The sequence below is a fragment of the Cheilinus undulatus genome, linkage group 18 (assembly GCF_018320785.1).
Source record: "Cheilinus undulatus linkage group 18, ASM1832078v1, whole genome shotgun sequence".
Classification (NCBI taxonomy): Eukaryota; Metazoa; Chordata; class Actinopteri; order Labriformes; family Labridae; genus Cheilinus; species Cheilinus undulatus.
The window spans coordinates 30,945,247-30,959,045 of record NC_054882.1 but is presented as its reverse complement, the minus strand read 5'-3'; the positions used below and the strand labels follow the sequence as shown (position 1 = coordinate 30,959,045).

At 42.3% G+C, this 13,799-nt stretch overlaps 1 protein-coding gene across 1 annotated transcript in view; it reads left to right on the top strand.

Annotated features, from left to right (window-relative positions):
* Positions 1 to 1,524: 1,524 nt before the first annotated feature.
* The window catches only part of runx3 (RUNX family transcription factor 3), a 37,349-nt gene continuing 25,074 nt past the window's right edge, over positions 1,525 to 13,799 (top strand). Inside the window, exons 1-3 of the mRNA XM_041812841.1 lie at positions 1,525 to 2,465; positions 3,035 to 3,191; positions 4,243 to 4,347. Of these exons, the coding sequence (XP_041668775.1) occupies positions 2,208 to 2,465; positions 3,035 to 3,191; positions 4,243 to 4,347 (520 nt within the window). The 5' untranslated portion in view covers positions 1,525 to 2,207. The remainder of the gene's footprint in view (positions 2,466 to 3,034; positions 3,192 to 4,242; positions 4,348 to 13,799) is intronic.

Here is a 13,799-nt window from a genome sequence, read left to right as displayed (position 1 = left end):
CTCTCTCCCTTTCTCTCTCTGATGTTGCGTGATAGTGGGAAATTAAGGGAAAATCTGAAGCCACTCTGATGACTCCTCGCGCCACTTAACTGCATTTAATTTATTCTCATGCAAGTAAACAACTTAAAAACCGCCACACACGTACAGCACATAAACACGCGCGCGCAGGCGGAGGCGCGCGTAAACGGAAACAAAATGTTATAGGCCTTTAAGAAAATAAAAGGCGATTTAAAAATAAAGACAAAATCAAATAGGTTTTATTTGCTATTTCCCGTTTATTTTAATGATCCATATTACGTGTTGCTATAGAAATATTTTTCGACATTTTTTTAAGTTGACGTTAATTTTATAGATTAATTTCTGTATCAGAAAATACGCAAAATCTGTCAGAAAATTTGTCAGTGACTGAGGAAGGAAGTCTAAATATATATTTATCAGCTGAAGAGTTGTTTATTTGTTTTATTTAGTGATAAAATTTTGATTTTATTCCATAGCATGGCTTCAATGTGCGAAATAAACGAAGCCATTAAAAATAAATCAACAATAATTATGATGCAGTGGTTTTAATCATTTTAGATGATGCAGCAGTCAGAATGGATGCAGATTTCTCTCTCAGTGCTCAGATGAAAGTCTCCTGTCCTGTGCACATGTGAAACTCCTGTCTCAGCGTCTGATCTGACGGCGATTGAAAAGACAAACGCGCCAACTAGTGTCAGAAAGCAGCATGAGTCTGAGGGAGCGCCATTCATTTATTTATCCTTGATGAGTTCAGCCTCCGGCACACACACATAAAACACACACCTCTCCATCTGCAGCAATCGTTTGATGTGGAGAAAACGTGTTGGCCTGTGTGCGTTAATTCTCTTATTAATTGAGCTGAGCCAATTAAAGTGATAGGGATCTGTTTTACACCCATAATTTCACTTTATGAAAATAATATTTACCAGGAGAGAACGTGTGAAGCCGCCAGATATGATGGCTTTTCGACATGGATAAATGAAAGTCAAACCACAGACCCTCTGCAGTCTGAATCCTCCTTAGATTAAATAAACAACTCCGATATTGCGCAGAAAAGGAGCGCATCTTTCCGTTTGTGCAGCCTATAATTAAATCAATTAAAACGTCTCCCTGTCAGGCTTATAATTAACCAAAAAAATCTTCTATATACAAGTTTAGACCATCACTCTGAAAGTGTTATGTCATATGATATTGGTTCTGTTACTTAAAAAAAAAGAAAGAATAAAGTCCTGTGCCACTTTGCGCAATTAAAAATCATTTAGGAGTGTTTCAAGTCAACGTAAACTGTATAAAAAACTCCAAAGTGGGGAGAAAAGCGCAGATATGTATCAATAATGCAGCTGAGGTTACAACAGTACAGAGCTGAGGAAGGAGCTCCGGAGAGTTTGATTGGTCTGATGAAAGCCCAACCCAGCAGATTCATTGGTGGAAATCACCTCCACACTCCCAACCACTAAACACTAAAATGACTCGGGTAAAATAATATCGCGGCACTCTGCACTGCGTTCAGCCTCACGGCTCCTTCCTGCGCCCTGGATAACTAAAAGGAAACTCCACCGGAGCTACGTGACAGATCCGCTGGTTTTTGTGGGGACAGTGGCGAGAACTTTTACGCAAGAGGACGTTCATGCGTTTCTGCTTTAGTTTGAGATCAGACTGCTGAGACCTGAGGAGGCGTTCTGCAAAGTTTGTCTGTTCATCCAAGATTTTTTTTTTTTTAAAAAGCTGACAGTCAGCTGGATCGTTCAGCTTTTATTGCGGATGGCATGATTGCAGCAGATTGTTGCTGATCAGAAATATTCACTGACTGATTTGAAAGAGAGCTGAGAGGGCTAAACCGTGGTAGCGTTCCAGATAAGAGCGCCGATACCAAAAGAGAAAAGTTCAGCTGTGAGACTCTTTTGCTTATGCAAGTGAAAAACAAAGAAACTGTGATGTTCCTCGGGCTGACACATCCTGTGCTGATGATCTAGCACGCAGTCATCTGACTTGATTGTTTCTTTTTAGTTAGGCTCCCTCTCTTTCTCTTCACTCACACCTTGTGCGCTCGCGCCTCCATCCTGCGCTCCAGTTTGGACTCCTGAAACCAGCAGCGCCCGGAGGAAAGGGAAAGCTCCCCCTTTTCTCTCCCACAAACTTCTGCTCTTCTGATCAGATACAGTCAGGTGGCACTGACCCGAGCTGTTGTGATGCATATTCCCGTAGAGCCGCCCACCACAAGACGGTTCACGCCGCCCTCGACGTCCTTCCCCTGCAGTAAGATTGGAGACAGCAACGGGGCCATGTCCACCCCGGGGCCCCTCAGGTCAAGACCGGACAACAGGAACGTGGTGGACGTCCTGGCAGACCACGCCGGCGAACTGGTTCGAACCGACAGTCCCAACTTCCTCTGCTCCGTGCTCCCATCCCACTGGAGGTGCAACAAGACGCTCCCCGTGGCTTTTAAGGCAAGACACATGGCTTTTGATTTTTTTTTTAATCATCATTTATTTCCATCTTTTATTTAGTGGATCAGATTGTGGCTTTTAGAGTGTGGAAAATACACGAGAAAGAGTCTTTAAAGACCAGTTAAGACTTTGATTTTTATTAAATACGATACCAGTCTGGCATTTGCCTTAACTTCATGCAGGCCTGTTTGATATTTATGCAAACTGGACTATAAATAATTTTAAAAATAGAGACAGGATTCATTTTATTTCTGCTTCCTTGTTATAACAAAATTAACTAAAAATATCACAGATTAAATACCTTGTAAAAAGAAGAAGTCCCGGTCCTTAGTTAAATTATTTTATTAAATAACACTTTTATTGTTGCTATTTTTGATCTTGCTTCGAGAAGCTTCCACATGATCTGATACGAACACATTTTTATTTTATTTTTAAATCAGTTCAAGCCCTATTTTAAAAGGGTTTTCCCGAACATACAAGTGAATCGGTCACTCTTAATAAACCGGTGACGCGCAATTACGCGCGCTGTCTCCTCTGGTTTACTGACCCTGCTCCTCCTTCCTGTGCAGGTTGTGGCTCTCGGGGATGTTCCCGACGGGACTCTGGTCACCGTGATGGCCGGGAACGACGAGAACTACTCGGCCGAGCTGAGGAACGCCTCCGCTGTGATGAAGAACCAGGTGGCCCGATTCAACGACCTGCGCTTCGTGGGTAGGAGCGGACGAGGTGAGCTGAATCACTCCATCTCTCTCGCCTCTTTTTTTTTTTTTTTTTGGCCTCTGTCTCTTCTTCACACACATGGGCCTGCACACACACACTGAGGAGATTGGCTCTGACTTCTACTGCATTTGCAGCAACGCTTAAAATAATATCACGTCTCATATTTCTCCATCTAAGTGGAGACAGGACTGACAGCTGACAGTGTGTGATTATTTTTTAGTGAAAAAAGAGAGAACACCTAATGTGCTGCACAGGCGCATACGAGAGAAATACTCCTTTTTTTAAATGTCATTTTTTTCGGATCTCTGTTGCCTATTACTAAGAGAACACTGAAAATGTGGAATCATTTAGGTATGGGGACGCTGAGTGCCCACACTCTGCCAACTGACGTCCATGGGTGTCATCTGAAACATCTGGCATGCGTCACGGTGAACAATTGCGATGTGACTGTAATTTTCTTAATCCCAGGGATGGATGAAAAAGTTCTTGTCAAACAATTCCCACCACAAAAGCTTTCATTCTCAGGACAATATAACTGTGGGGAGGTTTGTTTTTTAATCCTGTTATAACTGGCCTGGTCATTGCGCAAAAACGTGCCGTAAATTAAAACCTCTTTATTTTTAAAGATAAAAAACGACATGTTACAGGACTGAATAATTATTTAAAAATCTAAATAAATAAATTACAATAGCCTCAAAATATAAAATTGAATCGTTATTTTTAATTTCTTGACATTTAAAAAAAAAATTCCGGGTATTTTTCAAAATAAGATGCTCTTGTCGAAGGCCGCTGATGCAGACGGAAGCAACAATAAACGATCTCTGTAAGCTCTCTCTGGAACACATCATCTCAATAATCTAAATCATACCGCAGTCAGGCCATCACAAGAGGTGGTCTGCAGCAGAGGGGTAAAACCCCGCGATAATTTCAAGTCGAACAAACGAGGTTTTGTTGCAACAAGGAAAAAAAAAAAAGTTTACACTTAATTTGAAAAGGCCATTTGTGACGTGAAACGATGCGTCCTCTATAAATCTAATGGGCATGTTTCGCACGACAGGAAAGAGTTTCACACTGACCATCACTGTGTTCACTGGACCGCCGCAAGTGGCCACCTACCACCGAGCCATCAAAGTCACCGTGGACGGCCCACGCGAACCGCGCAGTGAGTACACGCACACATCAAAGGCACTACTGTTTAGTGCAATGTGGTATCATGAGAATGTTTGTTCTGAGAGTGAATATCAGTATATCTGCATAGTCAGAATATATCAGCAGTCTTATTGTTTCCTGCATTCATTATTTTCTGCAACTTACAATCTGATAACTGTTGAAAAAAGCCAGATTTATCTGGATTTAAGAGCAGAAACAATGTAAAATCTGGGTCATGCAGTAGAAGTTCAACCTCTGTGACTGCAGAACAGTCCGTGCTACTTACATGTTGCATGTGTGTTGAGTTTTTGAGTGTATCTGTGCATGCAGAGTAGAGGGAAGGGCCCAGTCAGAGGAAACTGTAAAGCACATTAAGGCCTATCCCAAGACCACTAAGAGGGGCTGAGTGAGCCTCCAAGCCACAGGTGGCTCAGCTCCGTCCACCCCCCTTCTCTCCTCCTACCTTCCCTGGTCAGAGGGGCCGCACCTGACCGACCACATAAGTGGCTCGTTGATTTAACACAGGGCAGACTCTGGCCGCTGTTAGCCCTTGGCAGGGAGCGTCGGCGTGTTAGCGCCACTGTTCGGCCACAGCTTCATCCTCATGTGGCTCAAAGCTGCAGGTGTGGTGGGAGCTGTGTGAGCTGGTGGCATTTGTGGAAGCATGTTTGACTTTTTGTAGATGGATTTCACAATTATGGTGGTCTGAGAGTGCAGGGTTTTAAAGTCCTTGGAACAGACTCATGCTCCTGTCTGTGTAGGGGATAATGGGGATAGGGTGGATTTACCCCAGTCATAACAGAACACAGCTACAAGAGGAGAGAGCTGCAGCTAGTGCCACATGAGGAGGGACACAGAGAGGGAGCCGAGGGGCACAGAGAAAGGGGGCACCGCACACCCCTATGCCAGGCTGGATGCTATTTGTGGAGGCATAACAGAGAATAGAGCCTGCAAAGGAGGGAGGGAATGGATAATAATAAACACTGCCTGTGTATGTGTGCATGGCTTCAATCTGATTGTCTTTGGTTAAAAGAAAACGTGTGTCAGCGCATAAATGCTTTTCATGTGAGAGTTGCTGAAATAACTGTGAACATTAAGGTTGTCTCCTGTCTGTCTGTCAACATGTCACGCTCCGGCTGAGGCGTCAGAGAGGCCATGCTACTTTTACACTGGCGCTGGGTGCTATAAAGTAACACTGTTTAATATAGGGCAGGAGGAATTTAGGGCTCCATTAAACTCTGTTTCACGGTGCTGAGAGGGAATTCTTCGAATGACACAAGATAAACTTCATCTGAATATGATTTCATTATACCAACTGGAACTTTCTCCAGCTTCATGCCTTGGAGCCAAAGATTGCTTGATTAGTGCAAATTTAGGGAGGGCTGAAGCATTCAGACACATCCAGCTTTGACCAAGAGATTCAAAGAGATGATGACTGTTAGTAAAGTTAAAATTCTGCAAACTATGACATTTATATTAGTGTTGATCTGAAGGAGTTTTCAGTCCAGTGTTTATATTGAATGATATGGACACTTTCATAGTGTGATACAATATGGAGCCGCTCATATTCATACAAAAAGCAAGAGCAGAAACACACCATCATTCAGATATTATTAGGGTTGTAAAAATCAGGCTTTTAACCACAAGGCACCTCTTTGGCTGTGCAACATTTGAGCCAAAGCAGTGAGACCTGATTGCCAAAACATAAAACTCATGATTTTTTTGTTAGAAAGTTTTTACCACAGCCTGCCCATCTATAACTCAGAGTGCCGACAGTCTGAATCCAGAGTTGGCTACGCTGTCCTCACCTGTCCACAGCCTGGCAGACAGCAGGACCAGCCTGCACGGGGCTTTGCAGGCTGTTTGTGCAGGGCCTGCATTTGCATGGCTGCCAGTGGAGCGGCGGCAGTACTTGGCACAGAGAGGGGAGCAGGTTTTATTAATGTTTACTGATCTAGTCAGGAGAACCTGACGGACAGGACGGCTGCGGTGCCTCCCCTGCCGCAACTTAACAAAGAACACCATGCCTGAGATAGACATGTACATACATTAGTGTACCTAATTGTGTGCTCTCACATGCCTGCATACACATGCGAATGTAGGTAAATAAACACAGCCACCACTCTGGTTCTGAACAGAAAGTAGGCTAAATGTTAGGCTAAGTATTTTTGGTTCACTTGCTGCTGATTTCCTCATCACACATCCGGCATTTGTCATCATGTGCGACTCACTTAAACCCCATCCCCCCACCCCTGAAAACTCTGCTTTAATATACTGCATACCCAAGACACAAGACACATAAAGGAAAGCATGCTGAGCTACACACATTAGATGCAACCTGTGGGGTTATAGTCACAAAACGATCATGTTGGGTTCCCTTCTCATGCTCTCATTTATTTACTAAAGCAGTCATGGACTGTGCTGATACAGGAGGCTGCATCTCTCATACTGAAAATAAAGATTAACTCATAGCAAGATGACATTGTGCTTGTGATGTAGTTTCCTCTTTTACAGCCTGAGAAAATAATAAAGTGAACATGTGAAAAAATGCTTTCTCAGCATGCTGAAATGATTAGACAAGGGTAAAAAATGACTTGTAAAGATATTTGTGCAAATATAATTTCCAAAGCAGGGTAAAAATATATTTTGGTAAATATCTGAGAACCTGCTGAGTAAAAGTGCTCAATTTTGTGTATGCTGAAGTAACAAGAAGTTATTGTCCACATGTATTTGAAAGGATAATATGGAAGCAAGCTTCAACCTCACAGGGTTGCCTATGATTCCAAGCAGCAGCGCATGCATTGTTTGCAATATCTCTGGAACTGTTAGACAGATCTCCATAGAATAAAGTGGGATTGGTAGCTTGCCTCTTTGCTGATCCACACACGGATTTTGGCCTTTCTATCGCTTCTGAAACATTTTCAGTCTAGGTGCAAATCGCTGTGTTTATTCATAGCTTTGATACCACAAATCCACATGTCTAAATCCATGATATTATGACTATTTATTTAGTTTTTTTTGCTATATAAAACTTTTTTGGCAACAGAAGTAAAAGACAAGAATTTCTTCTTAGCCTGTCGCCCAATCATGATAATCTAATACCGTCTTCTATGGTGATAGCGACCAATCAGAGCCAGCCAAAGATAAAAAACAGAGGCAAGATTGTTATCTGCCAGTTGGAAAGTTTAATTAAAAAAAACCCTCTGTGGCCCAAATAAAGAAAAGAGGCCATTTGGGCTCCTAAAATGAGATTAATGAGCATTTAGACACTGGAATACCAAATGAGTGCAAAATGTGAATTGGTTTTATGGAGATAAATAAAAGCAACAGTTACTGTTTTAGGCTTATTATAAAGTTGTTATTTATTCTCCCGGGGAACTACATTAAAATGTGAAAAGGCTTGTTCATTGTAGATCTGGGTGTGATTTGTATAGTTTTATGATATTCAATTTCCATTTTGTCCTTTAACTTGTTCTTTCTGGTCGTATATAACTTTTGATAAATCTGTCTGACATGTTTGCAGCACACATATTATAATTGTCCAGGTTGTCCTGAAAAAAAACAAAAAAAACCAAAAAAAACAAAAAAGATGTCTATAACTTGGTTGTGCTTAAAGCGTTGAGATTCTACAGGCATTTTAGCATAAAAAATACAGGAGGACCAAAAATAACAAAGGCTGGCTTTGGGTTCTCAGGTTTAAAAGTGAGTCAGAATGGAGTCACAGCCAATGCAAATGAGCTAATCAATTTCTCATGAATTCATTTAACATCAACCCCCACACATATGTGGGGGTTGATGTTAGTGAAACAGAAACAAGAGATAGTTGTTGAGGATGTGCGAACCTGTTGCACGATTCCTCAGCCAGGTCAAAGTGACAATTTGTACGATGAGAGCTGAAAATGATACATGTGAATACAGCCAACCGCTAACAAAATTACACAGTGTACATACAATACCTATATACACTCAGATCTACCTTTCCAACGATGAGCCCACACACCCATCCAAATCACACAAGTGCTGTCGTGTTTTGTTGCCTCTGTTTACTCGGTTGGGTGTGTTCATACAGCTTCAGGAGGAGAATGGCGGGCGGTGGGGGGGGTCAGAGCAGTGGGGGTGCACGTTGAAGTTGGCGGGTTGATTCTATTTGCATTTGGCACACAGACTGTACAAAGTATGCAAATAGACAAACAATGACATTTGCTGTGTTATTTTTCCTGCGATATTGCAGTCCCTCTGTAAAGTCAACAAAAAGGCAGTGTGAGTGTTGATGCGTATGTATTTGCGTGTGCATGCTCAGTTCATACACCTGCCAGGTGCGTCCATCTCTTTAAGTCAGCCCCACGGGCCACGCCCATGCTCCACAAATCACATGAAAGGCTCACCCTCAGTGCGAATTGCTTGCTCAAAGGCAACTTTGATGTTTGAAAATGGAGATGGGTGTCTTTGAAAGAAAGGCTTACAGGTGTATGAGTGCCAGGGGAGGCGGGGGGGGCAGTGACATGTCTCATGCTGGGTGCTTTCCTAACTGCTGAAGGCTCAACATGACTATGTAACCTGGAGATGTAGTGGCATGTGCTAGACCCTGCAATCAAACTCATGACCGCCTAATTTATGCTTCTGGAGAGAAAATAGTCTGGTTTAATACTACTGGCAGAAAGACTGAAAGAGATAAAAACAGCATTAAATAACTTTGTCAGAGAAATGACACTGTGGCGTCGCCACTGAATGGAGGGCGGCAACTTGTGGCGTTTCCCTTCCCCGGGGTCACTGCAGATGCATCATACTTGGCCTTAGTGATTAGATGTAGAGCAAATATTGGTTAACTGATAAATCCAGTGGAATGCAGCAGTGCACACTGAATAGGTTTGGATTGATTTCAGAGAGGACTTTGTGTGTCAGGGAAAAACACTCGCCACATTCTGAGGTCTGAGGCTTGTGATGGAGATTTTCCTCCAGTAGTCACGAAGGATGTCTGCATATCAGAGACTAGTAGTCACACACCACTGTTAATTATTTTCTATGATGTTTTTATGACTTTTTTTAAATTAGATATGAATGAATGGACCACTGTTGCTGACTGTACCATTAAAGAGAGACAGGACTAATAGAAAGAATGTGCAATAAAATGACATTTTGTTAGTGAAGCGTTAATAAACAACCAAGTTGGAAGTTCTTCGACCACTGCTGCAACTTTAACTACATTTGAGACCACAGAATTTTCAGTTTCTTTACCCATCTAAGCCCGGTGTTGCCGTATCGAACAAGAAATGACAGTTTAGTAAAAGTTAAATAAGTTTTGAACCATAAATAGCTAGCCATTGTGCTGTTCTTATGATGCTACTCGTGCTTTCGAATCCCTTATGCAAGATTTTCTAGTTAGCCTGGAACTTGGGTGAGTTTTTGGGGTATTTAAAGATTGAATCCACACCAGTATATTCATTATTGGAAGTGTTTTTGTCCTTTTTAAATCAATTTTTGATTAGACAGAAGGAGAGACAGAAAGCCTGTGATGTGACCCTCTGTGTCCCTGCAGACAGGAACTGCTTTGGTAAATAGTCTAAAAAGACCCAATACAAAGAAGTGGAAGGAATTGTTTTGTAAACGTGAGTATTTTGAAGACTCTTTGTCACAAAATTATTATTTTTTCACTTTTTGGTCCCCAAGAGATGGGAGAGCAAGTTTGCGAAAAAAAAAAGTATCAGTCATTGTTGTTAACTGTGTGTCACACATAAAAATCTTTGAGTTTTAATTTCCATTTCGTATATTCCTTTGTCTTTCCTGTTACTGTTTTTAAAATTCAAGTGGCATTACCTTAGATCCATACACTAATACACATCCGAAAACCCCTGAAACATGTTTTGAATAAATTTATCAATACGTTTGGCACTCTAATGAAATCAAACACCCTCCAGACAAGACTACAAAGGACTTTCTAGATCTAAATATACTACATGTAACTCCCTATTTTCTTAGCTGCCTGAAACTGATGCCAAATCATGCTTGGGTGGTCTATGCACCCTGCAAAACCTGCTTTCTGCACTGTTGTGTCTATTAATCTATACATTTCTAAATAACTGGATATTCTCTGTACCATGATACTAAAGATCTTCTCCTCCATGTTCAGTAGTGGGATGGCACGAAATTGGCTCAGATCAGAGGACTCCTTCTACTTGGGAATAAGGATTCCCGCTGCGCTACACCAGGCTTTTGGGATAGACTGTTTCTCCCAAACTAACCTTAATAACTGCCACAGAAACCTTAGGAAAACACAGGTACACATACTCTTAAAGCCCAGGTTGTCCTGAGAAAAAAGATTTTTTGATCTTGACTGTACATCACTGGGTTGATGTTGTATGAGCTTTTAAAGACAATAAGTCCAGGTGAGACAAAAAGGTTAAAAAGGGTAACAAAACAAATGTATAAACACCCATCAGCCTATTACAGTCCCTTTTATTTTCTTCTCCACTTTTGTTTGCTCTTCATGTTGCTCAAGAGTCAATACACATAATCCTGTGTTAAAAAAGAAAGAACAGTGTCTTAAAAATTTCAGAAGCAAAACTTCCCATCTTCAGGCCAATTGCTGACTATAAGAAACACAATAGCTCCGGGTTAAAAAGCATTTAATTTCCTACTCAGACACATATTTCCACCTCGTATTAACTGACGCCAGATAAACCAGCAGGATGTTCAAGGAATGACTGAAGATGTTTCCTCAAGCTCAGCCAACATGGCTTCTCAGCCCCCTCACTTTCTCTCAGTTTCTTTACCTACCCCCTACATGCTCGCCTCTAACTCAGCAGCCAAGCGTCTTTCCTGTTTACCTACCTATGAAGGGAAGTCAAATGCCCACTCTGTGTATGCTCACTATTCCCTCTTTACAATGACCCATACAGGAGGGAGCCATTACGACCTTTCAGCTGTAATTCAATAAAAGTTCCGTTCTGCATTTAGAAAAATAAATGGCCCATGAGTGGAGGAATATATTCACCCCCACTGCGTAATGACAATAAACCGTTTACTGTGTTGGGGCAGTAGGGATGGGGTGGAGTAAGGGGGTGAGGCAGTTTGTGGGAAGAAGGCACCTGCTGGTTACTGGAAAAGACGCCATGTACCACCAACCTGTGGTTTTGGATATTTATTTCTTCAGGCCGTAATGGTTAGGAACAGTGAGCAAATAATAGATGCAGCGAAATCTTTCTTTTGCTTCCAAGAGCGGGAAAGGTTGTAATTCTCTGGGTAAACACAGAAGGAAGCTGGACTTTTCAAATGGGCTGGAGGTCAATGTCCTTTGCAGTCAACTCTTAAAATTAAGTGATGTGCGTGCCCTTAGAGTGTGAAACCTTCAATCATTGCCTACATGTTGACCCACAGGGAATATCAATTTTTATTGTGTGGAACTGTGTGATTGTGTTAGTGATTATGATGACAGGAAGAAGTCTGTTTGTTGCACATCATTGTGTGTGATCTATAATGCACAGAGGTGTGAAGGCGAAGCCGTTTGACACATCTGTTGCCGTTGCATTGATGTTATGTGTCAGCAGCAACTTGCTTTCCTTTCCCACAGCCTTGCAAGGCCCCCACCTCTCCCCCTCCTCAGAATAACCTGACAAACACATACGTGCACACAGACATGCACGACTAAACCATTTACAATTTGAACCACAATAACAAACTCCAAGCAGCTTCTTGGAGCCAAATAAGCCTCCAATGCTCGTCAAGGCACTGGGAAATCTACGGCGTCTGCCGGCAAGCAGCCAAAAAGGTCTGAAAAACAGCCCCACTCATATCAACCCCAATGCCTCCACTCCCTACTTCAGCAAATTTACGCACATACACAGAGCACGGAACAAAAGAGGGATGATTGCTCTCAATGTGCTATGGGTCTTGTTGTATTGTTAAGAAAATCCGGGTGCATTGGGCCTTTCTGGCACCCCTTCACTCCAGCAGCCTGCCTCAACCTGCCTCACAGCAAGGCTGTCCTTGTGTGGCACTGTTTCTGCCTTACACTCACACATGTACAAACAGACACTCTAAAAGTACTTCAACCCTTATCAGCAAAGCTGCGCTCTGTGCTCAGTCTAATGTAGCAACTTCCGCTGTGAGAAGCTTGTTTTCAGGCCTTAGAGGGGGATTTTCACACTGTTGACGTCCCCAGAGAGACTGAATCATCTGCCTGAGGGACACAGACGACCCCCAAGCTGCGGTCAGAGAGGATGAGCTACAGATAAAAGCATGCAAAACTTTTGCTGACCATCTTCTGAGGGCTTAGATAGAAATAAGCTTTTAAAAACTCACTGTTTCTAGACCTACCATGTGTATATCTCTTTAAGAAATAAATAGTCTAACCATTCAATTCAAGTAATAATGTAGTTCTAAAAGCCAAGGCACTTATACTCCAAGTGTTACAAGAGTGTTATGTATATGAGGGTGATGTAGCGCAATGCCAGTGTGTTGCTAGCATCAAGTCATTTAGACCCAGACCAGACAGCCACAATCACCAGCCGAGGGTAAAACCCACATCCTTCTGGGTTGGCCTCAAAACAAGAACTTTGATTCGTCCCACTTTAAATACTTGAAAGTGTCACTGGTGGCCTCGGGAACCACGGTGCCGAGTGCATTTCTGTAGAGACACTTTGGAGCTACATTGTGCCAGTAATAGAACAAAAAGAGAAGTACAAGAATGAGCAGCGGAAAGAAGCAGGGTGGGAACGAAAACACAGCCTGTTCAAGTCTGCTAGAGAGAAGGAAGAGGAAGACAGGTGTACAAGAATTCGCTCAACAGATGTTGAAACGTCCCCGGTGTCTGTTGAGGGCAAACGGAAGCGTGCTCGCAGGCAACTAGGCTACGCTGCAACGCGAGTTCAACTGTCGTTCCATATCTCGCTGAGGGGGGTTTCAAAAGTTAGATAAGGATGCTGCTCTTGTTTCACATTCTGTTAATGCTCAACTTTTAGTACATTTAAAAAAAGGACTTCCTTACCACAGTAGTAAGGCAAGCTCATTTAAACACATAGTAACATCAGAATTTCTGATCACAAATGCTTCTTGCACTGTAATCCTATAGCATACTTCTAGACTTTACAGTCCAGAGCATTGAGTGTAATACCTGCAGTCAGTGCTGGTCTGTTATCAGTGGCCTATCAAGTCCATTTATACGTTCAATACAAATATTTACACTTCAAATATATTCAGTGCAGACTTGGGCCAGGTCCAAAGCACGTATTGCCCTTTGCAGTCCAGATAGAGTTTCAGTTTGCCCCTGAAAGTGCTCAGCCCTTTACTAAAAGAGCTTGTGTTTAATGTGTCTCCCTTTGGATGGGAACATATGTTCTTTCTTTCAATGGAGGCAGAGAGAGAGAGAGGAGGAGAAGGGGAAAAGTGAGAGGAATGAAGGAAGGAAATAGGTCATATTGGGTGATCATTCAGCTGTATCTGTCATCTTTAAGGCCCTGCTGTCACCTC